Source organism: Talpa occidentalis, unplaced genomic scaffold, assembly GCF_014898055.3.
Source record: "Talpa occidentalis isolate TD23 unplaced genomic scaffold, MPIMG_talOcc4v2.1 talOcc4.3, whole genome shotgun sequence".
NCBI lineage: Eukaryota > Metazoa > Chordata > Mammalia > Eulipotyphla > Talpidae > Talpa > Talpa occidentalis.
Genome location: NW_023603184.1, coordinates 39,828,300 through 39,854,833, shown reverse-complemented (window position 1 = coordinate 39,854,833; position 26,534 = coordinate 39,828,300). Strand labels below are relative to the sequence as shown.

At 38.4% G+C, this 26,534-nt stretch overlaps 1 protein-coding gene and 1 pseudogene across 1 annotated transcript in view; one reads left to right on the top strand and one right to left on the bottom strand.

Annotated features, from left to right (window-relative positions):
- Window positions 1-212: 212 nt before the first annotated feature.
- Window positions 213-26,534, bottom strand: part of RNF169 (ring finger protein 169) — an 81,672-nt gene continuing 55,350 nt past the window's right edge. The window contains exons 4-6 of the mRNA XM_054699541.1: window positions 24,340-24,458; window positions 8,209-8,308; window positions 213-7,772 (exon numbers count right to left, since the gene is read on the bottom strand). Coding sequence (XP_054555516.1) covers window positions 6,588-7,772; window positions 8,209-8,308; window positions 24,340-24,458 — 1,404 coding nt within the window. The 3' untranslated portion in view covers window positions 213-6,587. The remainder of the gene's footprint in view (window positions 7,773-8,208; window positions 8,309-24,339; window positions 24,459-26,534) is intronic.
- Window positions 22,722-23,262, top strand: LOC119255626 (superoxide dismutase [Mn], mitochondrial-like; annotated as a pseudogene).

Here is a 26,534-nt window from a genome sequence, read left to right as displayed (position 1 = left end):
AGATTCCTGCTATGAGTGAGACCATCCGGTATTTTTATTTTTCTTTCTGGCTTATTTCGCTGAGCATGATCCCTTCCAGCGCCATCCATGTTGCTGCAAATTGCATGTGTTTATCTTTTTTGAATGCTGAGTAATATTCCATGGTGTATATGTACCACATCTTCTTGATCCAGTCATCTATTTTTGGGCATTTGGGTTGTTTCCAAAGCTTAGCTATTGTAAACAGTGCTGCTATAAACATAGGGGTGCAGGTGCTCTTTGGAATTGATGTTTCTGTGTTCTTTGGGTAAATACTTAGGAGTGGAATTGCTGGATCATATGGAAGCTCTATGTTTAGTAGGTCAAGAAATCTCTCTGAAGAGGAAATGCAAATGGCCAACAGGCATATGAAAAAATGTTCAACATCACTTGTAATCAGGGAAATGCAAATCAAAACTACAATGAGATACTATCTCACACTAGTGAGAATGGCACATATTAAAAAAACTAGCAACAACAAATGTTGGCGAGAATGTGGAGAAAAAGGAACTCTCCTGCACTGTTGGTGGGAGTGCAAACTGGTCCAACCACTATGGAGAGTTGTGTGGAGATTTCAAGCTATAAGAGAATTACTAAGGGTATGTGGAGTACAATCTGTCACTTTAGGGCCCAAGAAACAATGACGTCGTATTCTCATTATCGCCAACCAGTCTATTGTTTCCTGCTGATTATTTTAACAGCTCTTCTCTTGAAGAGGTTGTACAAAATGATTTCAAAGCCCTCCACCCAAAACAAGCGCTGATTAAGTGTATGACTATTAGTCTTTCAAACTGGCTTTACATGTTTACATGGAAACATTTGTTCTGTTGGGTAGGATACTGACACCAAGAGGATTGTGATGAATTCTGAACAACGGTCTCAAATGAGGGTATTAAAAAAAAAGAAATAGATTTCCTGGTACAGCCCTAAAGACAAGGACAGTGTCATCCTGTACATCTGCTCTTTACTCAGAACTCTTTCCTGGTGCCTCAGAAGTATGACTTGTTAAATATGAGAATGATAGGTGTAAATTGAAAAAACTTAGAACTCAAAAAGACACAGCTATACACCATGGAAATCCCATCCCACCTCCCAACTTCTCATCATTCTGAATGCCAAAGCAAGTCACTACAACATGGGACATCTCCCAGAGCAAAGATAGCACCAAAGATCACACACCACCCATAGTCTAAGCTTAGCCCAGGGATAAGACTTTGACTAGAGAAAGAACATTCATATTCATGAGTTTGCTTTACTGTATTCTCAACTTGGGCCTCTCCTCAAGCAGGCAAATATACATTAAAGAGTGCACTTTGGTATTGTTTTAATAAACAACACATCATCCCATTTGATTTCATGACATTTCCTTGTTGGCAGAAGCATCCCTGAGGGCACGCCCTGTTCTGAGTCCTCTTATCTTTGTCAAAATGCTCTTTATGATGAGCTGGAGAAGAGGCAGTCAGGAGAGGCAGGACCCAGCCCATCAGGACCCAGGCCCCTTCTCCAATTCTAACGCAGACAGCAGGTTCAATGAAATGAGTATACAGTCCATTTTCTATTTCTAGGTGGGAGGAGGAGAGGCCCTAAGGAAAACCGTGTTTGTACAGAGTTGAAAGTAAACAGCATTATCAGGGGGAAAAATGCATTCGTTGGCATTTAAGACAAGATTTTCCCCTTGCGTAGTTCTCCTCTCACTAGGCTTTAAGTGTTTTGCCAGAGGCTGAGGGTTGAAACCACTGCTGCCATCCGTTGGCACGGTGTGGAAAGCAGGCAGAACAAATTGGGAGATCTGACTGCTGCCATCCAGAGCCAGTGCCCAAAACTACCCTTGAGCTCTGAGGGCTGGGTCTTTGAGGAGTGCATTGCCTGTTTTCCCCCTATGTTGAGAGGAAAGGAAGATGAACAAACTTGGCTTTACCTTGGCTTTGTCCAACCAGTTCTTAATTTGAGACACCAGAAAATGTGGAGCATGCCCCAGGTTGGAGGTTGCCTCCCACACTTACAGACGTGAAGGAAGCATTTACTCACAAAGCAAATGTGTGAATTTCTTTCTAAGGAAGAAAAAGAACACTGATAATGCATGAACAATGTGCACAGTCTCGGCACTTTTCCTTCATTCAATTTAACCAGCTTCCACACTGGTGACCCTGCAAGTGTGAAGTCCTTCTCTGTAGAACAATCTTCTTCAGGAAGTTACCGCATGTGACAATCACGGGCAAAGATGCAATTCTTGATCTTTGAAGAAAATCTGTTCAGCAGCCTCTATTTCCTAGAAATCTCCCCTCTACCCCTCCTCCTTCCCCTCAAAAGCAGGCTTTTCTCATTGTGTCATAAAACTCATAAGCAGTTTATGCTCACTTCAAAATACCAGGCCAGAAAGACCACTCTACAGGCTGATGAGGAAAAGACTGGTTGAGAAGACTGAAGTCCCTAAGAAAGTACTTGATTTTCAAAGGGAAATGAAGTGTTGGCTAGTTGTTACCTGTGACCATTAAAATGATATTCCAATCAAAATATATCACTTCCCAAGATGACATATTTGCATTACTCATACTATAGGGGTTTTTCCCTACCAGGTGTATATTAGGGACTATAGGTCCATCTTAATTCCAACCAAAAAAAAAGAAAGAAAGAAAGAAAAAAAAACCTGTTGAAAGCCTCCTAAATCATTTGGGTGTCCCTCTTACTAGCAAATCGTGGGTGTATAACTTAAAAGTCTATTTACTTAGATCCTTCTGTTTACAGTAGTAAACAGGGCACAGGACATTGGATTTCATGTTCCTCCTATCTTAAAAAAGAAAAGGGGGTAATAAGGGCGAAGTCTGACTTTATTCATTCCAAACATTTTATGATTATGATCCAGCCTTCAATTTTTCTCCCTTCCACCTCATTCTCTTCTGGTAAAACTGAGGAAATGGAAATGAGGGTTGCAATCAAGTTCACAAATACTGATCGGGGTATCGAAAATGTTCAAGGCCGCCTACTGGGTGCCACATAGCATCCTAAGATCATCGCTATGAAAGAAGCCTTTCAACAAACTCTCCAGCCACACATACATTCAAATACATTTCATTAGACATTGAACTCAAGAGTAGGGAATGTCCTTTTTATCTTTGTATCTCCATGACCCCGCGCAGGGTTGGCACAAGTTCGAGGCTCAGGAAATGTCTGTCATATGGAACAGAAAGGGCAACAGCACAGCCTTCGGTCATCAGCTTCACCAGTCCAGCACAGTGGCGCCTTCCTATTTTAGTCGGTTTGTAATCATACAGCAATTACTTAAGCAGCTTTAATCTCTTAAGGGCATTTTTCCTTTAGGGAAAATGAACAACAAAAACCACCAAAACTCAGAGGGCATTATCACCAGTGCTTCCTCTAAGCAAAAATTAATTTTTTTTTTTTAAATGAAGCCACTTACTATTTTCTTGAGAAGCTTCAGCAAAGAAGAATTAATCTTTCAAAGAGGGGCCAGGGGCTGAATGCATAATCCCCTGATGTGACACCAACCCAACAGGCCCAGATGACTTCTTCTGGCAGGTACAATCAACTGGTCATGAATATGTTCCCAAAGTATCTTCCCCACTCTATGGAAAAGAGCTAAGATCTCCCTCCTCAGGGTACCACCATTTCCTGGATTTCCCATCAGAATAACCTCCGTTATCCAACCTCTCATAACTTCCCTTTTAATAACATAGAATGCTTATGCACAAGCAAGGGAGTTAGTAGTGAACTGGATTCCAATGATTTGTTTGCTTTTTGAAATTGTGTATCTCTCATTCTAGCTCACAGACCCTCACCATTCTATTTTCCTTCCTTGTCTTTATTCCTCCAAACAATTCATGCGAACAATTCCATTTGGGACCACAACAAACAAACAATAGAAGGGGGGACTTTTTCAGGAAGGGTTCAGGTTTTAGTTATTAATTATGGGAAGCAACTTAAAATACAGGTAATACCTTAGTGGTTTTTTTCCTCCTCCAAAGCCTTAAAGATTAAGCCTTATCCCTATCCCTGTTTTAATCTAGACTGCTATGCCTGTGTTTGAAGGACTATAGCTCAGCTGGAAGTTTGGAAAACGACAACCATCAATGCCATTTTCGGCACCAGTAAGTAGGTTCAAGGTTGGGGGGTGGGGGGAGAGTCAGTAAACTGGATCCAGCATTTGGAATAGTTCTCAACAAGAAGTAGCTTCTCTCTCTAAACCTGAAGCTAAAGCTTGTTGCTACTGCTATGCAATTTCTTAAAATGAAATTATTACTTTGGGGAAATATTTAAAATATATAATCTTTATTAAAAATATTTATCTTTCTTCCAAAACCAAATAATCAGTTCCAACTGAAAAGTGTTTTTCAAATTACTGGGGACATAGAAAAAGGTGGCAAGTGGAAAAATATGTCTTTGCTACTACCGATGAGACTAGCCTTCCAAGAATATTTACTAAGCTCAAAAAGGAACTATGAAATGGCAGTAGCGGATATTTTCGCTAAGGGCTTGAGGTTACCTCCCTGTCCTTTGTAGACCATTGCTAACTTTTCTATCTTGGGCACTAATATGCCCTCCAGCAGCAGCCTTTCGAGGGTATATGTTGCTGGTGGGACACAGAACTGAAATGGTGTGAATATAAAGAGACTGATGTATGTTTTAAAAACACACATCTGCACATGTGCACACAGACACACTAGGAACACAGAACACACAGATTCAGATGAATGACACTCCCCACCAAAGTGGTCACTGAGGAGGTTCCACGTATATCTCATGACAACCACAATGCTTAAGACATCTCTGGAACTTCTATTTGGGGACTGTTTATGAGCTGTACAAGGATGACTGCTTTACAGCTGCCCCTCATTCATGCTTCTTGATAACCACTTTCTCTTAGAGAGACTTCAAATAGTTTCTAATGTCAAACTTAAAATTTTTTCCACTATGATTATTCCCAAGACTGAAGATTTACCCAGAGAAGGAAGGGGGAGTCTTCTACCAAGAAGACTCAAAACATGATATAATAAATCACTATTGACCATGATCATTGAATTACTGTTCTGGACCTTAGTTTCTGCCTTAAGAAGGGGAGGAGGTTGCAACAGATGACCAGTAAGTTTCCTTACAGTTCTGATATTTTAGGAGCCTGCATCTCTAGATATTTCTAGGCTTTCGAGCACAGTTCCAGAAAGGTTTTTTCCAATGGCAACATCATTGGAAAAACTATGCATAATCTGCTGGGGCCACTCAAGGGGACAGGATACGCTGGGATATATAAGCTTTGGAAGGTTCGTTAAAATGCCATGACTTAATAGTAACAGCTCATACATGCACAGGGAATGTCAGCCCACCTGAGAGTCCCTACAATCATATCTTAATCCCTATTCTCAATGAGCCCAGATGGGCAGAAGCACCAAGCACCACCAGGGATGCAAAAGACACATGGTGTCACCAACTATGGAAAATAAACCCCAAAGGTCCATGGGACTGAATTTACTAGCTGCATTCAGCTAGATACCTTGTTTCCATAGAATGGAGTTTCAGCGCTTGCCTGACTTCTGGCCAAACTTTTTGGATTTTAGATCAACATTGCAGATAACCCTTGGCCAAGCAGAGAGTAATAATGAAGTCCATCTGTAGTATCTACAGGGGTAGAATCCACTAGGGAAACAGAAGGTTGTAAACTGTGGGGGTGGGGACAAGTACACAGCATTTGAATATACTTTCAGTCAACCTTCTTTATCTGCCTGTGGATTTTGCACAATTCAGCTTTTCCTGGCATGCCCTTGAGTTGCAATCCACTATGGCAACCTGTTAATGTGGAAAATCCATGGGATTTGTTGTCAGGAGACCCAGTGGTCAGCTCTGCCATTCAGTAACTGTGAAAACCTAAACATCTGCACTGCAGTTTCATCATCTTAAAATGGGTCTAATGCCACTTACATGTTAGGTCTCTTGGGAAGACCAAATTAAACAATGACTATGAATGTGGTCTTTCAATTATACAGCATTAATCAAATGTTATTTTTAAACAGGGAATGTACATTAACTTTTGTAGAAACATACCTCAACTGATTTCATTAGGTATATTTAGTTGTGGCAGGGGAAGGAGGGTGGGGGGGAAACATGACAACTTATCTTTTTGGATCTGCCAAAGAAGTACTGTTCTAATTCTTTAAAAAGACAGAACTAATTTTTATCTGCAAGGCTGATTTAAAACACCGTCCTACTGAAAGAAGTCAGGAGGCCTATCACTTTGGGAAGGTACCCCCTCTTTCCTCTACCATTTTTAACTTTGACCACTGTGCTCCTGAATCTGATTCCAAGTGGGTGCTGTCAGATTTGGCCCAGAAGTCCACAGGCGTGGGTCACTTGGGAGGTGAGGAGTGCTTCTGGCCTGGGTCTCAGGGAGGCAGAGATGTAGTTCCCTTCGATACATACTACCAAGGCCCTGGAACCTCTCAGAACCACATTAGACAGTGTTTTGCCATTAAAAGAAACCGAAAGTGAGAACACTCAGCTCTTCAGGAAAAATGATCAAGTCCAAAGACCTCTTAAAAATAGGTAACACTATTCGTTAGGTGCTACTTGGCTCCCGCCATGTTGCTGGACCGTAAGAGATACTGATCCACACTTCCTTTTCGCCGACTCACAGTCCGCCTCTCGTTGTCAAACATGCGCTGCAATTGCAGAGCCAGCTGTCGGTCTTCTTCCTCCTGCTGCAGTTTCTGCTCCATCTCTCGCAGTACTGGGTCTGCTGGGGCCAGACCTACCTCACCACTGCTTTGTCGCAGTTTCTTAAGGGAGCCATTTTGTTCCAAGTGCTTAGTCTTACAGTGTCTTTTCCGGCCCCGACGCAAGGAAGGAAGTGGCTCCTCACCTCGGTTGTCTGCAAGAACACCATTAGGCAGATCAAAATGATTTACTGTCTTCAGCTGTTTCTTTGTTTTCAGGACCCCACCCAAAACACTGTTTTTGGGTAGCACTGAATTAACTGCGGAGATTTTCACCGCAGCGCTGACACAGATTTTGTCTAAGTTGGCATCTGCAGTTGACCCTGACCCTTCAAACTGTTCTCTTTCCAAAGATGTCCCACTGGCTCCCCCTTTGACTTCTGAAGAACAGCAGGTTTCCAATGGAATCTCACTGCTTCTTTTACTATCACTGCCCTGTCCTGCTTTTATTTGGCTAACAGAGGGGAAATAATCAAGGTCAGTGGGAGTGGGTCTGGTATACTCAGAGAGCAACTGCCCACTGGACAGTCTTGTATTTAAAGCCACAAGTGGTTTCTCCTTGCTAGAATGGATAACTTCAGAGACTAGTAAGTCTTCCCCTGTTTCTGGAGCCAGAGAGGTGAGAGTGGCTTTTGAAAGGGTCTTTTTGATCTGTCGCTCCTGAAAGATCTGTTCCCACTTTTTGAGGATCCTTGGACTGGCCTCATAAGAAGTCTGCTTTTGCAGGCTTCTGTTTAGGTTGCGGGGTGTTGATTTGATGATCAGGGGACTGAGCACACGGCCATCAGGAAGTCTCTTAGGAGGAGTACATGGCGAGCAAACAATAGGTTTAAAATGGTTTAACTCTTCAGAGATGCTGTCATTGCTCTCAGGGCTGATGGAGCGCTCTGGCTTGTGCAGGGAAGCCAATGATGAGAGAGAGCTGAAGGGTAGACGCTTTTCAATGGTTAAGTCAGGAGCTGAGAGGCAGCGGTTGTTCTGAGTGGATAACAGAACACCAATGATGGGGTTGGAAGCTGGGGTCATAGTTGTGACCTGAAAGAGATGAAAAGGTCATACATACATAAATATACACATATTTTCTTCATAATTCCTTCATGATGGAAGGGTAAAGTTAAGAAAATGGAAAAAAAAAAAGGGTAATATGAGCCTAAGAAATGGGGGAAGTCCCTGACCAAAAAAGCACATCATTTAGCAGAAATTCCCATATACTTGACACAATGGATAAAACTGAAAATCTGTAGAGAAAACAAAGTCATCTACAACTTATTAAAAGGTTCCTCTACTGGCCATCATTACCTCCATGTGGCTACTGATTCAAACTCTTTGCTTTTACATGTTTGTAGAATTCTCCAACAAAACTAGCATGCCCAGCACCCGGTCTATCTTTTCTCATGTTCAACGGTTTTTTTCATGGCAGAGTTGGTGAAGGGATGGCACTAGAGCACCCAAGAAGATGCCTGAGGTATACCTTGACTTTGCTCGTTGGTGCTGCTCTGAGTCTGCTTTTCGCTCTGTCCTGTGCAGTGTCACTGCAGCTCTGACTCCTCTCCACCTTGGAATTTAGATTCCTAAAAAAGAAAAAGTGAATCGTCAAAAGGAACTCATAAGCTAGCTAAGGAAAAAGAATGACAACCTCGTCCATGTTTTCAAAGCCTCCCACCAAGAAAGTCAATTCCCTTGGGCAGGAAAACAGAAAATGAGTTAATTTATTAACAAGCACATTAAAGAACAAATCCCATCAAAAGCGAAATGGTCCTCTAGAGAGGATATCTGGATTAAGCCTTTATTTCCAAACTAGACCCTGCTTAAATGAGGCTGTTTTGCTCAAGCCTGGAGAGATGCAGGGATACTTCACTCCCCTTAATAGGGTGGACACACTGTTAAATCATCTTTACAAACTTTTTTCCTTTTATGAGGCCCAAATCTCTCCTTAAGCAATCTAAATCAGTCATGAAATAAATATTTAATCACACACACACAAAATTCTGATTACAAAAATGCATAGCAGTACACTAAATTTTTATGTAGGGTGTCAAAATTAAATGTAGTTTCTCTCAATTTTTACAGTTTGGCTTCCAAAGGCCTAATCCTGGTGTTTTAAAAGATTTCAAAAACACATGATTTTTTTGTCTCACATGCATTATATTAAAACTTCATAATCCAAAACCTATCCTAGGGCCTCCCTGGTGGTACAAGGGGTAAAGATACAACCTATGAAGCTATCCGCAGCCACTGCTGCATGAGTTCGAACCCTGGCTAGGGAGCTACCCACATGGCGCAGCAGACCTCTCCTGTCTCACTCGGTGCTCTCCTCAACAGTGTATTTCAGTGAGTCTGCCTGTTCAGTTCCCTCCTCTGTCTCTGGTGGGTCCTCTCACCACCCCCCACCCCCGGACATCTGGCCTATACCCTAGTTCTTGTATGCATAAATAAATCTTTTAAAAAAAAATCCCTATCATAGTACCTATAATACAGCATTAATACGAATTATGTGTAGGTGACTGCCACCTACCCTACAGATTGTTAGTAGAGATCCTTGATTATCTCATAACTCACCTTTTTCTCCCACTCTCTTGCCTAATATAATATTTTCCTAAATATTTGTACGAATAATATTTTCCTAAATATTTGCAACTGATATTTACCCATGCTAGAATTCTATTAAACCAGCATTTATCACTCTCTTACTATGTACCAGTCACTAATAAGCATTATCTGGGCACTGGGAGTACAGAAAAGAGTGAAATATAGTCTAGGCCTTTACAGAGTTACTTCCAGTGGGGCAGACAAATGAGCAATTCAAGAAAATACAGGGAAAAGGTGTAACAAAAACAGGCATCCCTAAGAAACAAAATACAGCATAAATGAGTTTAATTACCTGGGATGGAGTGAGAGCAAAACTGGGAAAGTCTACCTGTGGCATATGTATTTTGAAAGAAAAATAGGAATTTGCCAGAAGTCAATATGGAGAAGTACCCATGCAAATGATCCTAAACAGAAATTATTTCCTTGAATGCTCTATTTAGCTTTGGAAGGGAACACATTGTATCTACTCTCTTATGCAGCTAAAAATTTTATTCTGCCAGGATTAGCTCAGAGAAAACTTACAAAGGCGGTAAAGGGGCCTCTCCATGATAGACAAGGCTATCCTACCTACTCACAATGGCTTCTATTCCACCATTTCTGAGTTATTTCCCCTATTCAAAACCCTCTCATCCTATATCTCATGACCACCACACCTAGCTAGATGGCTCCAATGTGGTGACTAATCTATGCTATGATATTAATAGCAGGCAACAGTGACCAACCTACCCCATGTCTACACAACCAAGAAAATTCAACACTGAACCTAAAAAAAAATAATAATGTGGGTGTTGTACTACCCAGCAGGAGATATATTTTGGAGCAGGTATGAAATTTCAACATTACCCTATAAAATAAAAAGAGCAGCTGCTGAGAAGTCAACTTGGTTTGTATTTTAACTAGAATAGTATTAAAATTCATTTGCATTCTCAAAATTCTCACGAACTGTCAATGGTGATAAGTCACCCAGAAGTAAACTAGGGGCAGATGAAACTGCTGTGGTGACAACAAAATACCACCTCACACCTGTGAGAATGGCCTACATTAAAAAGACTGGAAATAACACATTTTGATGAGGGCGTGGAGAGAAAAGAACCTTCATACAATTTTAGTGGGTATGTAAACTTTTACAGCCTTACTGGAAAATAGTAGGTAGAGTCCCTAGAAAACTAAAGAAAGAAATACCATATGATCCAATAATTCAGTATCCGAGTATGGAACGGAAGAATAAAAAACACCAGTTTGAAAAGATACATGCACCCCTATGTCCATGCAGCACTAATCACAATAGCCAAGACACAAACACAATGCCCATCAGTGACTGACTGGATAAAGAAGTTGTGATACAATGAACTATAGTGTGGATTATGAGTGTTTTGGTGGTGGGTGTAGTGTGGTAACAACACCTGAAGGGGGAAATCCTATACCTCTAAACCACAAACAATGCTGTAAACAAATATTACCTCAATCAAATAAATAAATTTAAAAAAAAAATTTTTTTAAAAATAAATGAAAACCAGATAACACCTCATATCCACTTGTGTCTCAGTTACTTTAAGAATATAAGGAGGGTGGGCCTCCCCGGTGGCACAGCGGTTGAGCGCTGGGTTGCAAAGCTGCCCACAGCCTCGGCAGCGCCGGTTCGATCCCCGGCTGCTCCCCGGCCACCTGAGGAGGGTCCCACATGGCGCGCAGACCTCTCCTGCCGCCCGCTGCTCCCCTCAGCAGTGTACTTCAGTCCTTCTGCCTGCTCTGCTCCCTGCTCTGGCACTGGTGAATTCTCTCACCCTCCCGCACTTCTGACTGTACCCAGTGCTTGTATAAATAAATAAATAAATCTAAAAAAAAAAAAAAAAGAATATAAGGAGGCTAATGCTAGCCTTATGGAATGAGTGAGCTGAGAAGTATTCACTTTTAATTTCTGGAAGAGTATAAGGATTCATGTTAATTCTTCTTTAAGTGTGTGGTTGAGACACCAGTGAAGCCATCTGGTTCTGGATTTTTCTTGTTGGATACTTTTTTATTATTGGTTCAACATTTTACTTGTTATAGTTCTCACTAGATTTTCTCTTTCTTTTTGAGTTAATTTAGATATTTTGTATGCTTCCAGAAATTTGTCCATTTCATTTAGATTATCTAATCTGTTAGCATAAAATTGTTCATAGTATTCTCTATAATCATTTTTATTTCTATGAGGATATAATGTCCCCACATTCATTCTGGATCTTAATAATTTGAGTATTCTCCCTTTTTTTCTTGATCAGCCTAGCTAAAGGTTTGTGAATGTTGTTCATCCTTTCAACCAAAAGAACCAACTTTTGGTTTCATTGATTTTTTTTTTTTTTAAAGATAATAGCTTCTTTTTTTTTTTTTTACAGATTTATTTATTAATACAAGCATGGGTACAGTCAGAAGCGTGGGAGGGTGAGAGAATTCACCAGAGCCAGAGCAGAGAGCAGAACAGACAGACTGACGAAACACACTGCTGAGGGGAGCAGCGGGCAGCAGGAGAGATCTGCGCACCATGTGGGACCCTTGCAGGTGGCCAGGGATCGAACAGGTGCTGCAGAGGCTGGCGGCAGCTTCGCAACCCAGCGCTTAACCGCTGCGCCACCAGGGAGGCCCCTGGTTTCATTGATTCTTTATTGTTTATCCATTTCATTTACCTTTCACTGTAATTTTTACTATTTCCTACTTTTGTTTGATTGTGAGTTTAGTTACCCTTCTAGTTCCTAAGGTAAAAGGTTAATATTTTTCTTCTTTTTTAATACAGGCTTTTGCATCAATAATTTTCCCTTTGAGCACTGCTTTTACAACATGTTTTAATATGCTGGTTTTCATTTTTAATCTCAAATTATTTTCTAATTTCTCTTCTGATTTCTTTTTTACCTCTTTGCTTTAAAAGAACGTGTTATTTAAATGTCCTCGTATTTGTGATTTTTCCCACTTTCCTTCTGTTGCTGATTTTTAACTTCATTACATTATGGTCAAAAAGATACTATGTATTAGTGCAGTATTTTTTTTAAAAATAATAAATTTTATTTTTATATTCCCCATACAATTGCAACCCCCCAGTTCTGACCCCAATCCCTCCCCTCCCGCCACCCACCCCCCCAAAAGTGTCTCTGGTTCATAGTTTTTTGTTGATTTTGATTTTCACTTTCTTATAGTTATTCATTTTCCTGGTCCCTTATTTAAGTTTTCTAGATTCCTGCTATGAGTGAGACCATCCGGTATTTTTCTTTTTCTTTTTGGCTTATTTCGCTGAGCATGATCCCTTCCAGCACCATCCATGTTGCTGCAAATTGCATGTGTTTATCTTTTTTGAATGCTGAGTAATATACTATGGTATATATGTACCACATCTTCCTGATCCAGTCATCTATTTTGGGGCATTTGGGTTGTTTCCAAAGCTCAGCTATTGTAAACAGTGCTGCTATAAACATAGGGGTGCAGGTGTTCTTTGGAATTGATGTTTCTGTGTCCTTTGGGTAAATACCTAGGAGTGGAATTGCTGGATCATATAGAAGCTCTATGTTTAGTAGGTCCAGTAATCTCCACACAGCTCTCCATTGTGGTTGGACCAGTTTGCACTCCCACCAACCAGTGTAGAAGAGTTCCTTTTTCTCCACACCCTCGCCAACATTTGTTGTTGCTAGTTTTTTTAATATGTGCCATTCTCACTGGTGTAAGATGGTATCTCATGGTAGTTTTGATTTGCATTTCCCTGATGACAAGTGATATTGAACATTTTTTCATATGCCTGTTGGCCATTTGCATTTCCTCTTCAGAGAAGTTTCTTTTTAGCTCTTCTGCCCATTTTTTGACAGGATTATTTTCTTTGTTGTTGCTGAGTCTCATCAGCTCTTTGCAGATTTTTGTGATCAGTCCTTTATCATTAGTGTTGTGTGCAAAAATGTTCTCCCAGTTGGTGGGGTTTCTCTTTGTTTTTGTTATTGTCTCTTTTGCTGTGCAGAAGCTCTTTAATTTGATGTAGTCCCAGCTGTTTATCTTTGCCTTCACTATCACTGCTTTGGGTGATGTGTCTGTAAAGATGTCTTTGATGTGCAAATCACGTAGTGTTTCGCCTATATTTCCTTCTACGTATTTTATGGTTTCAGGTCTTATGTCTAGTTCTTTAATCCATTTTGAGTTGATTTTTGTGTATGGTGTGAGGTAATGGTCAAGCTTCATTCTTTTGCATGTAGCGACCCAGTTTTCCCAGCACCATTTATTGAACAAACTTTCTTTGCTCCAATGCATAGTCTTTGCTCCTTTGTCAAAGATTAGTTGACCATAAATCTGTGGGTTTATTTCTGGATTTTCTATTCGATTCCATTGGTCTGTATGTCTGTTCTTGTTCCAATACCATACAGTTTTGATGATTATGGCTTTGTAGTATAGTCTGAAGTCTGGGAGTGTGATGCCTCCATTTCCTTCTTTTTTTTTTTCAGGAGAGCTTTGGCTATTCGGGGTTTTTTGTGATTCCATATGAATTTCATCAATAATTGTTCTATTTCTTTGAAGAATGACATTGAAATTTTGATTGGAATAGCATTGAATCTGTAGATTGCTTTTGGTAGGATGGCCATTTTAATAATGTTTATTCTTCCAATCCATGAGCAGGGGATGTCTTTCCATTTCTTTGTGTCTTCTTCTATTTCTTTTAACAGTGATTTATAGTTTTCTTTGTATAGGTCCTTTACCTCTTTTGTTAGATTTATTCCCAAATATTTGATTTTTTTTTGTATCGATAATAAAAGGGATGGTTTTTTTTTTATCTCTTCTTCTTCAGATTTATTGTTAGTGTATAGGAAGGCTACTGACTTTTGCGTGTTGATTTTGTATCCTGCCATTTTACTGAACTGATTGATGAGTTGAATTAGTTTTTCTGTGGAGTTTTTGGGGTTCTCTATGTATATTATCATGTCATCTGCAAATAGTGATAGTTTGGCTTCTTCTTTTCCTATTTGGATTCCTTGGATGTCTTTCTCTTGTCTTATTGCTCTGGCTAGGACTTCCAGTATTATATTGAAAAGCAGTGGTGAGAGTGGACATCCTTGTCTTGTTCCAGATCTTAATGGAATTGCTTTCAGCTTTTCACCATTGAGAATGATACTGGCTGTTGGCTTGTCATAGATGGCCTTTATGATGTTGAGGTATGCTCCTTGTATCCCAAGAATTTCAAGGGCTTTTATCATGAATGGGTGTTGCACTTTGTCGAAAGCTTTCTCAGCATCTATTGATATTATCATATGGTTTTTATATTTCTTTTTGTTGATGTGTTGGATAACGTTGATTGATTTTCGGATGTTAAACCATCCTTGTGTCCCTGGAATGAATCCTACTTGGTCGTGGTGAATTATCTTATGGATACATTGTTGGATTCTGATAGCTAAAATTTTATTGAGGATTTTTGCATCAGTGTTCATTAGGGAGATTGGCCTGTAGTTTTCCTTTTTTGTGTTGTCCTTGTTCGGTTTTCGTATTAGTGTAATGTTGGCTTCATAGAACGTGTTTGGTATTGTCCCTTCCTTCGCAATTTTTTGGAAGAGTTTGTGAAGGACAGGCACTAATTCGTCTCTGAATGTTTGGTAGAATTCATTTGTAAATCCATCAGGTCCTGGGCTTTTGTTTTTGGGGAGGTTTTGATTACCATTTCAATTTCGCTGCTTGTAATTGGTCTGTTTAGGTGTTCTATTTCTTCTTTATCTAGCTTTGGGTGATTGTAGAGTTGTAGGAATTTGTCCATCTCCTCTAGATTGTTGAACTTGTTTCCATATAACTGTTCTTAGTAGTTACTGATTATTCTTTTGATTTCTGCTGTGTCCGTTGTGATTTCTCCTCTTTCATTTATGATCCTGTTTATTTGTGCTTTCTCCCTTTTTTCCTTTGTGAGCCTGGCTAGGGGGTTTGTCTATTTTATTGATTTTTTCAAAGAACCAGCTCTTGGTTTCATTGATCTTTTGGATTGTTTTTTTTAGTTTCAATTTCATTTATTTCTGCTTTGGTTTTTATTATTTCTTTTCTTCTACTGGTTTTGGGGTTTTTTTGTTGTTCTTTTTCTAGATCTTTGAGCTTCGAGATTAGGTTGTTTCTTTGAGTTCTTTCTTGTTTTTTGATGTGAGCTTCTATTGCTATATATTTTCCTCTTATTACTGCTTTTGCTGCATCCCATACATTTAGGATATTGGTGTCCTCCTTGTCATTCAATTCAAAGAATTTTTTAATTTCTTCTTTGATCTCCTCGTTAGTCCAGTGGTCTTCCAGTAGTGTGGTTTTTAATCTCCATGAGGTAGGATAGTTCCTTGCCTTCTTTTTATGGTTTATTTCTAGTTTGATGCCTTCATGGTCAGAAAAGATGGTTGGTATGATTTCAATCTTGGTGTATCTGTTGATGTTTGTCTTGTGCCCCAGTATGTGATCGATCCTGGAGAATGATCCGTGTGTGCTTGAGAAAAATGTGTACTCCGTTTTTTTTTGGGTTTAGTGTTCTATAGATGTCTGTTAAGCCCAAATGCTCTAGGTCCTTATTTAGAGCTTTAGTTTCTTTACTTATTTTTTGTCTTGTTGATCTATCCATTGTTGATAGCGGTGTGTTGAAGTCTCCCACTACGAATGTGTTTTCTCTGATGTCTGTTTTCAGAGAGGACAACAGTTGTCTGATATATTTTGGTGCTCCTTCGTTTGGTGAGTATATGTTAATGAGTGTTATTTCTTCTTGAAGTAATTGTCCCCTTGATCATAATGTAGTGTAGTGCAGTATTTTTAAAAATTATTGAGACTTGTTTTATGGTCCAACATACAGTCTATTGTGAAGTACGTTTCATGCGCACTTTAGAAGAATTAGTGTTTTGCTATTGTTTGGTAGTATGCTCTATATAAGTCTGTTAGGTGTAGTTGGTATGTAACGTTCAAGTTTTCATTCTTCTTTGTCTTTCATTTGTATGTTCTATGCATCACTGAAAATGGAGGTTAAAGTCTGATTGATATGGTTAAAATGCCTACTATTCCCTTCATTCTATAAGTTTTCACTTCATTTATTTTATGAATCTGTTATTAGGTGTATATGTGTAGACAAGTGTTGTATTTTCTAAAGTACTGACCCTTGATTCATCAGACAATGACCCTCTTTGTCTCTTGTAACGATTATTATCCAAAAGTTTATATTGTCTAATATCGTACAGCTATTTCAGCCTCTTTTGGTAACTGTTTGCATAGAACATCTTTTTTTATCCTTCACTTTCAACCAATTTCTGCAGTTGGAGCTAAAGTCCCAGAATATATGTGGATCATATTTTTAAAATTCATTCTCTCAAACTTGTCTTTTAACTGGAGAATTTAATTCATTTGTATTTAGTGGAATTACTGATAAGGAAGGACTTCTGCCATTTTGCTATTTGTTTCCATATATGTTCTATACTTTTTAAATTCTTCAATTCTTTCATTAATGTCTTCTGTTCTGTTAGATATTACCTAGAATACATTTTCATTCTCATCTGCTTTCTTTTAATACACATGTAAATTATTTTCTTAATGGTTGCCTGGGGTTTAGAATTAACATCTTAATTTACAACAATCTATTTCAAATTAATACCAACTGAATTTTAATAGCAGACCAAAAAATTCTGATCCTATATAACTTTATCCCCACCCTTATACTTCCATTAACATACTAAGAGTCCCAAAAATCATGAATGTGAAAATACTGTATATGCCATAAATATACAGATGCTACCATTATTGTTACAGCATTTGGTCAGGATAAGAGGTTTTAAAATGCTTACTAAGAACAGTCAAGGGCAGTGACATTCACAGTGTTCTTAGGATTGAAAGAGCTCAAACACAATAGTCACTAAAATAGAGAAAGTAACTACTCCTTCCATCTTTGTATACATACAATTCTGTATTCTCAAACTTTAACATAGTATCTGATATAGAGTAGATACAGTCAATAAGTTTCTTATAAATAAATAAAAATATCTTTAGAAGTGCTTCTCTACTCTTTAAAGAAAGGAGACATTTATTAGGAATCTGTCAGGCATGGTGTTAATAAGTGTTTTAAATATATTTATCTCATTTAATCCATACAGAAACCCTATGATTGACATAATCATCTTTAATTTATATACAAAGAACTTAGGGGAAGTGATCTTTCCAAGGTCATACAGTTGAAGCCAAGATGTAAAACTGTATCTTGTGTTCCTGTCTACCACAGTATATGGATTTTACATTCTACTCTAATCTGCCAAAGAACAAACTCAGAACATCTATGGAAAGTCTCTCTTCCAAATACAAATGAAGTTATAAAGAGAGAAAGTAGCACTTCTGAAGGACAAAAGGCTTAAAAGTTTCAGTGCTAGGAGATCAGATTGTTTCTGAGTTGTCTATTTAGGCTAAAAATAGCACAACCACAATGAGCTTGACACACAAAGAAAGAGAAGGAGGGACAGCCAGTATAAACTTGCAGCTGGAAAAGTATAAGATTAAATACTTATAAAACACTACTTAGAGGACTCTGAAATGGTAATTGGTAATAGAAAACATTAGGCAGTTCATGTTTTTTAATAATCACTTTCTCTGTCTCTCACAAACTTACAGCTCATTAGTTTCTTAAGCAAGCCATCAGGAAGTTAAAAGTTGGAGAGGGCCCTTCTCCAAGACCCTAGGATGAAAGACACCTATCCCATCACCCCTCCCCAAACTTTAGTGGAATCAGCAGCTTCCTTAAGCCTAACTGTAGCTACCATGCACCCAGAAATTGGTGAACTTTTGTTACAATCCTTCCCTTGCTTCTTTATGATTTGAATTATCTACTTTGTATACCCTATTAATCTTTCTTTTTTTTAAAGTGTACAGTTTAATGACTTTTAGTACAGTCAGAGTTATTTAACCATTACCACAATCAATTTTAGAACATTTCCATCACCTCCATATAGAAACCTCTTATCCTTTAGTTATCACTCCCGAAATTTCTCTTCTCCTCCAGCCCTAAGCAACCATTGATTTACCCTGTCTCTACCCGTTTGCCTATTCTGGACATATACTAGTATTCTTTTGTTGGTGGATGGAAGCACTGTTTCAGTTATATTCAGAGGCCAAGCATAAATGCAAAAAGGTTTCCAGTCTCTCAAGCAGCAGGGCAAATGGACAGCTTAATTATCTCTGTAGCAACCTTGTGGTTTTTGGAACAAGGCAGCATATAAATTATTAAACCATCAGAAGGAAGGCAGCTTTCTGTAGCAAAGGTGGATGATGCCAAGACAAAGAGCCAAGCACTAGGCCTTTTGAACTGTGGCTGTGATAACAATTTGACAGAAAAAGCATAGATTTGGAGTCAAGAGAGACCTGAATTTCAGTTCCAACTCAGTCCTTCTACTGTGGTGAGATCATGGGTAAGTTACTTAACCTCATTGAACTGCATTTTCCTTAGCCATAAAATGGGGATATTATAAATCTTGCTGGGTTAATGTGAGAAATAGATGAAAAGACATTATTGAAAGCAGTTAACATAGCTAGAAGCACTGGGAAAAGATTAGTTCCCCTGATGTTACCCTCTTGCCACCCTGCCAGGTCCCTAGCATATTTATGTTCTAAAATGGCAGATATTACTGACACTTCTGAAATCTGCCATTCTCCTTAATAAGTTTCACATCGTTTCTCCTTAAGCTGTTTTCCTTTCCCCAACCACATTTCATTATTGTTAACAAGACTTGTCCTCTTAAGAACCAGTCTCATCTACTTGATTTGTTTCAATTTTTCCCCTCCCCCAACAGACCCCCCCCCCTTCAATTGCTTACAACCTGCCCTTGTGGAGACTTTTAACTGACCACCCATCTTCTCTGAAAGCTCCCTTTCCCTCATAGTTATCATCTGACTATTCCCAAGACAACTTGTGAATTCTTAGATTTTTACTGAACTTTCTAACTGCCCCCACCCCTTTCTTTGATGTCCTGGCCTCATGTCCCCCACCCTTTAAAACTGCTTTAAGCCATTTCTACACACTGGTTTTATAAGTGGGAGAATTTTAAGAAACCATGTGGTAAAGCCTCCTGCCTAGGAAGAAGGTAGGATATAACAATCTGCGTTTTACAAAGATACAGAAGCAGTTCAATTGATTTGACTGACACTCACACTGCCACATCCTCCCTGAAATCTATCCTAGACTAGCCTCCCTCTCCCTGCCCTGTCCCCAGCCTCTCTGGCTTTGCCTCATCAGTTCTAGAGCTAGTCCTTCATTATCATATGACTCCGTGTCTGTCTGATATTTGTTACTTGAAAGTTTCTGTATGCTCGTTTGTTCATTTTAAGGAAGGACGACTCTATCTTATTTCATTCCAACATTGACTGGGCATACTTTTAACATTATTGTGTCTGTCAGTCAATCTCTGTCTACATCTTGTCCTATACAGCTACCTTACAGTGCCTGTTCTATTTTACTAATTTCTACTTAATTAATGCTTAATTTCTATTCAGTGGAACACAGATCTTTCTTTTATAGAATCTATTGAAAGAATCATCACAAGCTATCGCTAATGCATTAGGAGGCTAAAGGTAACTTTATATTTTAAAACCTTCACCAATATGATCACTAGAACCCCACCCCCAATCCCATATTAATCTTACGGACTCTAAAAAGCTGAAAAACAGCCACCAGTCAATCTATTTATCCACAGGTGCCAAAGTTCTCCCTCCCACCTATGCTGCAAGTTTAATAATCAGTTCTGACAAAGCTCCAATTTAGTCCACTCCCCCACACAAGACCTATCTTATTCAAACATTCCATTAGTATTCAATGAGTCTCTACTACATGCCAAGTACCATTATCAAATACTGCAAATATAATGGCAAATCATATTTTATTCCTTCTTACAAGGCATTTAAAATCTTATGGGAAAAGATGGGCAGAGGCATCATAGAGATATATAAGAAGGTCATGTGGGGCGGGGGAAGGTGGGAAACAATGAAGTATAGTGGAAAGAGTTACAAATCCATGGCTCTAACTCAGTTTCCTACTATCACAAAAATCTAAGATTTTTGGAAAGTCATGTTCTCTCTCCAGGCTTTAATCTTCTCATCCATAAAACAACAGGGTTAGGTAAAACGACAGTAAGGTCCACATTAGTGATGAGTCCATCTTATAAAAGAAAGCAACAAAATAGCAGCAACATTCACCAAAGATTTATCATGTGCCAGAAATCTTGCTAGGCAACATTTATTTAAGACACAATTTTTAATGGGATGGCAATGCTGTCATTACTGCATTATTTTCTTTCTTTTGTTATTATTTCAAGTGGAAAATGGTTTGATTACATATTTTTTATGATTATACCCTATTTTCAAGAAGATGTGAAGTGGCTTATAGTGAAAATACCTAACGACTGAGCCTTAATAGAGAATAAAGATCACTTTTGTACTAAACATGGGAAGATACTCAAAATTATTTAAATTAAAGGCCATGTTGAAAACCCATTATGACTAACCTAAAAACTTTGTCTTAATCCTAAACTTCCTGTAAATTAAAGCAGAGAAGAAAAGTAGACACATAGCTCTTAGAAAAGACATAGCTCAAATGAGAAAGTTTTTCCAGGCTGAGCTTTTAAAAGAATTTACAACCAGGTTTTTTGTTTGATTCCATTGTGGGCAGAAGGGAATGAGGAGTAAAAGAAAATAAATTTAAAGAAACAAAGCAAGTTTTTATATATTTAAACTAAAATTTACAATTAGCTTATGACTCAAGTTAATCTTTTTGATTAACATTTTGTGATTGATTTATCAATGATCTTGGGTTAACTATCTGCCTATTTGAAAGAAGTTTCATTTTCAAAGGTCTGTTGAACGTCATTTATACTGCTTCAAAGTCCTTTTGCTTTGAATTTTTCAAGTGAAACAGACTGAACTGCTGGCAAGACTTGTAGCCAGAATCTATTAATGGAGTCCTTCCAAAAAAATCATGCTATCAGTCCTACCCACTCTTATCTCTATGCTTTGGGGTCTAAGGAAGAAAAGTTTATAAAGTAGATAAGTCAAAGAGCAGACTTATTTGTTAACATACAGTTGTAAAAACTTATAAAGCTTCTTATATAGGAACTCTCTTCAGTAAAAGAACTTGCAGAGAAAACCTATTCTTCTGTTATTGCTTAACAAAAAGGAAAAAATTCATTTGAAATACCCCAAAACTATAAACAATGCCTCTTCTTTTTTACTGTGGTAAAATACATAAAGTTTAACCATCACCATTTTAATCATTTAAGTTCACAGTACCAGTGTAGTGCAACCATCACCATTCTAATTCTTTTTTAATATGAACATATGACATCTCACTGATGGCAGTAACAATTCCATATTGTTTTCCTGTGTATCATTTGGGACTGAAACAATATCTTATCTAAGATAAAAGCATTGTTAAAAAATAAGAGATGCAATTTACAGTGCTACCATAATTTACCAACCTAACATTTCCATAACATCCTCAAATTATCTCCTATAAAGATCATACTGTCAACTAAAAGCAGTTAATTGTTATAATAATTGCACTAATAATTGAACTCAGTCTACTTGAATACTTGGAAAAAAAGAACCCTCAAGTTCACATATGTGTAATACTGACTACAAAAATTTCTTAACAGTAAAATGAATACATTCAGTATCCATTTTATGAATACATTCCTAAAAATTCCTAAATGAATACATTCCTAAAAATCAGTCCCATGTGGCTTAATGATATAGGGTAAGGCAAGAATAGCCAGGAAGCAGGAAAAGAAGATATATTACAGATACTCCAGTACCACACATAATCAAAAGCACACCTCTCCATATAAGCTTTGGGTTTTGCTTACAAGGATTTTCTAAGTTCCTTGCTAGGAATTTCTAAATAATTACATATTAACCTGTTACCCTCTTTGAAAGAACAAATTACAAAAGTAAAGACTAAAATTGGTAATAAGTAATTCACTTGTTTAATATCTACTCCAACTAATTGGAGCAATTTGGCCTTGGCATACTTGGATTTTATATAAATTTTTTCCAAGTCATTTCAAACTATGAGATATTAAATAACTAATCAGATGGCCTAAAGTAACATTTATTTGTTCCATGGAGTATTTATTGTACTTGATTGGAGTGAATGACATGATACAAAATTTCCCTTTTCAGTAGACCCCTCTTATAATTACTAAAGCATGCCTATTATAAATGGGGGAACCCACAGGTGACAGTTCTTAGTCAAGCAATCTTGATTTTTAACTTCAGAGGGAATCTATAGTGTAAGCTCATATATAGAATCCAAGAGTTCCACCTTCAGAGGCCAAGGGCGGTTGGTGCCAGCCCTGGCGTCTTTGGGTTCCTGGCAGAAGCATAGTTCCCCTGACCTTCTCTATGAGTGTCCTAGAGCCACACACTAATGCCCAGATCATGCAGCTGTACCACAGCAAGTACCATGCCACCTATGTCAACAACCTGATGCCACTAAGAAGCACCAGGAAGCACCAGCCAAGGGTGAAGTTACAACTCTGGTAGTTCTTCAGCCTGAACTGAAGTTCAATGGTGGAAGCCATATCAATCACACCATTTTCTGGATAAACCTGAGCCCTAATGGTGGAAGAGAACCCAAAGCCCATCAAAGGGAACTTTGGTTCCTTTGACAAATTTAAGAAGTCAACCACTGTATTGCTTGGCATCCACGACTCGGCTGGGACTGACTTGGTTTCAAAAAGGAACAGGGCCGTTTACAGATTGCTGCTTGTTCTAACCAAGATTCCCTGCAAGTAACAGGTCTTATTTCACTGCTGGGGACTGATGTGTTGGAACATGCTTATTAAACTTCAGTATAAAAACTGTCAGACCTGATTATTATCTGAAAACTATTTGGAATGTAATCAACTGGGGGAATATAACTGAAAGACAAAAGGCTTGCAGCAAGTAAAACATGATCATCACACTGAGCACAATATCTCTTCAAAGCATTTTTATAGTAGTGTAGAACACTGCCATGTACCAGTAAGCTGTTCTATTGTAGTATGTAATGTGGCTTATTCAAGTATTTGATAAATATAATTTAATGCTATGAGTAATTTCTTGTATTAAAATTTTGTTATCAAGCAACTGTTTAGAAATATTACATGCTTTGCATGATTAAAAAAGAATTCTATCTTCATCATAAATGGAAAGGATACTGGCTTACATCTTACTTATTGGGTCCTGAATACATCAATCAAACCTGAGTGTCTACAATACAGTGGCCATTCAACACATGTCAAATAAGTGAATAAATACTTCTAGGAAAGGGCATTACTGAAAGAAAGAACTGTCATTACCTAGAGAAAGGATGATATGAAAAGGGAGAGGAGGGCTAGTGAATGTTATTCAGAAATAACAAAATCAGACTGCTCCAAAACAACATACGAAAGGATTTAGATATAGAAACTACCTCAGGGATCATAACTGTACATACCTCATACCATTCATAAACTCTGGTAGCTTCTATGGTCATATTTATTAGTGACAAGCAGTAAAAAGCCTTAAGATTAAAAAAAAAAAAAAGTCCAGGTGTATGCCCATAGGGGCAGCAAGAATGAGAAAACTATTTCATATTGCTGATAGGAAGAAAGTGCACAATGCCAGTTTAAAACAAATAAACAAAACAGACAATAAAATGGGGTAAAGATTATGTTTTTTCATGTATATATCAAACAGAGAACAAGGCATGAAGAAGCTGTTTCATACCAAGAAGACTGTTGTTTCCTCCCAGGATATTAAGTTCACATTTTTCAGCAGAGCAATTAATACAACCCTACCCTGAGGATACCAGAAATGTGTAAATATTACTTTTCCTTAAAAATTAGGTCAATCTCTTGTCCCTAAATTCCTATTGGAAAATCACTTCCCACCTATTTTCCCCACTTCCATATCCCCCGTCCAAAGTAGCTGCAACAAATACTTTTGCTCCCCCAGCCCCTTTTTTGTTTAATACCCCCAAATGAAAGAACCGTGACTGAATTCAGCATCAGTCTCTTACCCTGCCAGGAAAGCTAAGGAGTAGGAGCTGTTCTTGGAAACAAATGCAGATCGATGGGTCTGTGTCATCTTGCCTTGGGAAGGTTCTTCATTCTCAGAATCTGAGAGACGTGCAGGACACTGGCAGGAGACAAGAGAAACAACAACACTGTTGATCTGTGGTGCTCATGAAATCTCCCCCTAGTTATTGTTTCAAATCTCTTTTCCTATTAATGTCATTTTTCTCTGAGTACCAATCTGTATTTCCAACTACCACCTGGAGATCCCAAGGTGGATAACCTAAATGTCACACCAACTTAATATATCCAAAACCAAACTCACTATTTTTCTTCTCTAAATCCCATCGCCAACCCAGTTAGAAAAGTCAGTGTAAATTACAACTCTTTCTCTTCTTTGAAGTCATACTAACACTGTAGATAAGTTCTGAGTACCCCAACGCTTCTAAATATTTTATTTCATATACTCTACGAAATAGCCCTATTAAGTAGGGATTATGATCTATCTTTTACAGATGGCAAACTGGGGCTCAGAAAAGTTTTTCACCTAGGACTGCAGAGTTAATAGTTAAAGCTAGTATTTAAATCTAGAGTTTCTGTCTCCCAACTCCCTTCACGTTACTCCTAAAATGTCTCTCATCAATCTCTTCCCAGCTATTCTCATTGTCATTGTCTTTCCTCATATTCTCATCCTTTTCTGGCTGGACTATTGCAATAATTTACTTCCTGGTTTCATTATTCCCAGCCTTTTTTTCCTCCAATCCCTTCCACACTACCAAGTGCACACATAGATTCGATCATTTCCCTGCTTAAATGCTGGTGGCCTCAGGATGATTAGACCAAACACTTCATAGCTCTGTCCTACCTGTTCCCACACAGGGAACTCTGGGCTACAATCAACCAAACTACTTTCTACTCTCCACATATACCATTAGTCTTTCAAAAACATTTCTTTTTTGGACATGCTATTTTCTTTGCCTAAACTTTCCCTTCCACATTCTCTGCCTATAAAATACTCATTGGCCGTTTAGTCATCGTAAGTGTCACTTTCTCTGCAAGGATTTCCAAATACCTCTCGAGTCAGCTTTTTCCACCTAGTTGATAACCCATTCATTTACCTTCATTTTATTTTGTTGTCTCTTTTTGAGTGTTTCAATTTCCAATTTTAAGTTTCAATTTACATATGAAGTTTTTTTTTTTATTAAGATTTATTTTTATTTATTTATACAAGCACTAGGTACAGTCAGAAGCGCGGGGAGGGTGAGAGAATTCACCAGAGCCAGAGCGGGGAGCAGAGCAGGCAGACTGAAGTACACTGCTGAGGGGAGCAGCGGGTGGCAGGAGAGGTCTGCGCGCCATGTGGGACCCTCCTCTGGTGGCCGGGGAGCAGCCGGGGATCGAACCGGCGCTGCAGAGGCTGCTGGCAGCTTCGCAACCCAGCGCTCAACCGCTGCGCCACCGGGGAGGCCCAACATATGAAGTTTCTTTTAGACATGTGCCATTTGCATACAATATACAGTGAAGAAGTGCCTCATGATTCAATATGAAAGTCTTCATTTTATGGATAGCAACTAATCACACTGAAATATAACTTCTTACTTAGGAGTCTGCCTTCTGCTTCAGATAATAAACTCTGAGCAAGTGGCCATCTTTCTATTAAGATCAGTAACATCATAGTAGGTAAATAAAAAATGTCTAACTAGAAAATGAGTATCAAATGATCAAATGACTATCAAATGACTATCAATGATCAAATGACTATCAAAGTGAGAGGTATAGACAGAGGCATGCAAGATATTTGCCTAATAGCTCAGCATTCCTTAAATGTTTTGTTATTTCCTGTGGGTATATGTGACAGGCACATATGTGCAATAGGCTGTTTCCTAACATCTTCAGAAAGAGTTGAAGAATTAAAATTTATAGTGAAGTCTTTCAATTGTGTCAGGTATCACTCTTTAAAAACCCAGTTATACAAAATATTCACTAGAGAAACTTTAATAGTACTAACCCCTTATCAAATTTTATAGATATTCTCTTCTGAACTCTGGGAAAAAAAGAAAGTTTTGACATCAATAGACTTAACGGCGGACAAATAATGGCAATTTCTGCTTATTTAACTCTTTCTGCATAATCAATCCAGTACCAAATAAAAGAGTGTTCAAATCCCAGTTCTATAACTTAGCTATCACTGTCATTGTGC